This window comes from Ipomoea nil, unplaced genomic scaffold (genome assembly GCF_001879475.1).
Source record: "Ipomoea nil cultivar Tokyo-kokei standard unplaced genomic scaffold, Asagao_1.1 scaffold1026, whole genome shotgun sequence".
NCBI classification, from domain to species: domain Eukaryota; kingdom Viridiplantae; phylum Streptophyta; class Magnoliopsida; order Solanales; family Convolvulaceae; genus Ipomoea; species Ipomoea nil.
In genome coordinates this window covers 1,517,015-1,519,699 of record NW_017617454.1, presented here as the reverse complement: position 1 = coordinate 1,519,699, position 2,685 = coordinate 1,517,015, and the positions used below count along the sequence as shown (strand labels likewise).

The 2,685-nt window shown below is 41.9% G+C and overlaps 1 protein-coding gene across 1 annotated transcript; it reads right to left on the bottom strand.

The window, feature by feature from the left end:
- Positions 1-843: 843 nt before the first annotated feature.
- On the bottom strand, positions 844-2,442 carry LOC109180622 (vegetative cell wall protein gp1-like). Its single transcript, XM_019330311.1, has 2 exons — positions 2,087-2,442; positions 844-1,948 (listed from the first exon to the last, which is right to left on the bottom strand). The coding sequence occupies exons 1-2, from the start codon at positions 2,259-2,261 to the stop codon at positions 999-1,001; spliced, it is 1,125 nt and encodes a 374-aa protein (XP_019185856.1). The 5' UTR covers positions 2,262-2,442; the 3' UTR covers positions 844-998.
- Between the last annotated feature and the right edge of the window lie 243 nt (positions 2,443-2,685).

Sequence of the window (2,685 nt, the reverse complement as noted above, 5' to 3'; positions counted from 1 at the left end):
AGTAATGACAACAATCAAAACAAAGCCCACGCATAAAGTAAATGAGGTGCATAGCCTCGACAATTTATATCACGAATCAAGGTTCGCATAGCATTATACAACAATAACAACAATATACATATTTGGTATATTAAATTTCATAACACATAACAAAAAGTCAATATTCTACCACGGGATATGATCCTATGACCTTCCTTCAAGGGGAGGGACAAATGTACCATTTTGAGCACAAAATTCATACTCATAAGGTACATAATTTCATAACACAAAGACACAAAAAATCATAACACAAGACTCATACACATTTTATATATTTACTTATTTGTCAAATTTGATTTAGTTACTTAAATTGTGTTTATAGGTACAAAATTTTACAACACAACACACAATACTAATTTATTATAGGTACATAATTTTATAACGTAAGATACAAAAAGTTACAACACAAAACACATACATATGAACCAGGATCCATAGTTTCATGAATTGCATAGCCTCTATTCGCATGGGCAGCTCAACTGGTCATAGAAGTGAAAAGTTGATAGAATGAATTGGATAGCCTCACAATATATTGACCGTCTAAAAAGGCCAATATGCCGGCATCCAACTTATATAGATAATCAAATATACAATTTTGTAGTTATTACATTAGGTTTAAGCTGGATTCCTTATACACAAAATCAATCATGTAGTTATTAAACCTTGATTGGTATTGAGTCTAAGTCAATCATGTACTATTATTTGTTCACTCTAACCTTTTACTAATGATTGGTGCATTCTTACTATATCACTCACTCTCAACTTTTTTGTCTTCTTTTTAGTCACGGGAATGAATTAATGGCATTTTTCTACAAAGTTTTAGCTTTATTCCAACAACATTACGTGTAACAGACAAGGCAATACCATCGTATAATTACAAAACAGAGAATCCTAAAACAAATGACAAAAGAACGGTAATATAATACGGAGTATTATGTATGTAATGTTTGTACTAAAAACTATGGATTCTTCTGAGCAGAAGATATGACTTCCGGAGGGGGAGTGCCGGGTGAGGGTTGGAATGGGAACGGAGGGAAAGGAAATGGGAAGAATGGAGACGGCGGCGGCGGGGGAGGAGAGGGGGTGAGGCCTGGGATGGGTGGAAAGATTGGGCGTGGGAATGGAGGGAATATTGAAGGTGGCGGAGAGGGCGGCGACGGGAAAAGCGGCGGGAATATTGAAGGCGGTGGCGAGGGAGGCGATGGGAGAATCGGTGGAAATATTGAAGGCGGCGGGGAAGGGAAGAGCGGAGGGAAGATGGACGGCGGCGGAGAAGGGATAATCGGAGGGATTATGGAAGGCGGCGGGAAAAATGGGTTGGGAGGAAGTAAAGAAGGCGGCGGCAGTAATGGGTTTGGCGGCAGAATGCCAAATGGCGGTAAAATACTAGGTTCCACTTGCTGTTCTTTCACCTCCCGGGGCGCCGCGGGTGGGATCAACGGAATCAGGGGACCAAGCGGCGGCACACCAGGGATCCCCGGAATGGGAGGCAGCGGTAGATTTGATACCGGCGGAACCAACGGGATTCCGGGACCAAGCGGCGGCACCGGCAGCTGCGGCACACCCGGAATCGGAGTGAGTGGCAGATTTGACGCCGGCGGGTCTAGAATCTTCTGGTTACAGAGCTCCGGCTGTTTAAGAGGCCTGAAAGTGAAAACCCCGGCCGAGAAAACATCACTCCCTCCCTTCCTTTCCTTAAGGCGTATAGAAGACGTAGCCGCCGCAGACGCCACCGCACACGACGGCTCGCCGCTGCTAATCACCCGAACAGAACATCCCCTGATTTTCTTCTCACCCCTAGCAACAGAAAACGGAAGATTCACCTTAAATTCTCCCCGACCATCCGTCTTCACTTCCTCGCGAAAACTCTGCCGCCCTTCACCTCCACATTCAACCGCAACAGCCGCACCTGAGAATAACAACAATGGAGGATGGAGGAAATTAAATCTTCAAACCCAGATTCTACTGATTCTCAAGAAACAAAACTGGGCAACATTATATTTTTATATATATATATTAACTGATGAAATTAAAGTCTGAAATGAACCTGAAATGAAGCGGCTAGCGTCGGAGAAACTCTGGTGGAAGCAGGTATGGCAGAAGACAGTGCCAACAACAACTGCAGAAGGACGATGATGTCTTGCTTCTGAAACACCATACGATAAGATTGAACCCAGAAAGAACACAACCCACAGGCAAAACACTCTTGAAATGGAAATCATTGTAATATTATTTGACTAAGATAATCAATCCTTATGAACCTGCATATATATGGATTCAACCACAGATTTATAGAGCTATGAACCAGTGTTTATCATCCGGGTCATGCAGAGACCAGTGAATTGCATACAGAACACAACAATGAAAATTAAACAAAAGGAGACAAAAGGAAATAAAACACAGGAATATATTATGATTGTGCATATATAGCTGGAAGGTTCATTATTCTGATCTTTTTAATCGTAGGAGTTTGTTTGTAATGGTAGGTAGGGAATGAGAAATACGTAGTTGGGTCCCAGTTGGTTCACGAGATGCATATAGTAGCCACATGTATGAATATCCAAAGTCAGCATTCCTAGTCAAATTGGTCAAATTATAGGCAATAATAACCAATAAGTTACAAGTTTGACAATTATCTGATATGGT

Excerpts from the sequence above, each read along its gene's own strand:
- LOC109180622 (XM_019330311.1), bottom strand. The coding sequence starts at position 2,261 with ATGATTTCCATTTCAAGAGTGTTTTGCCTGTGGGTTGTGTTCTTTCTG. Across the intron at positions 1,949-2,086 it reads CGCTAGCCGCTTCATTTCAG|GTGCGGCTGTTGCGGTTGAA; the intron begins GTTCATTTCAGA and ends TGTTATTCTCAG.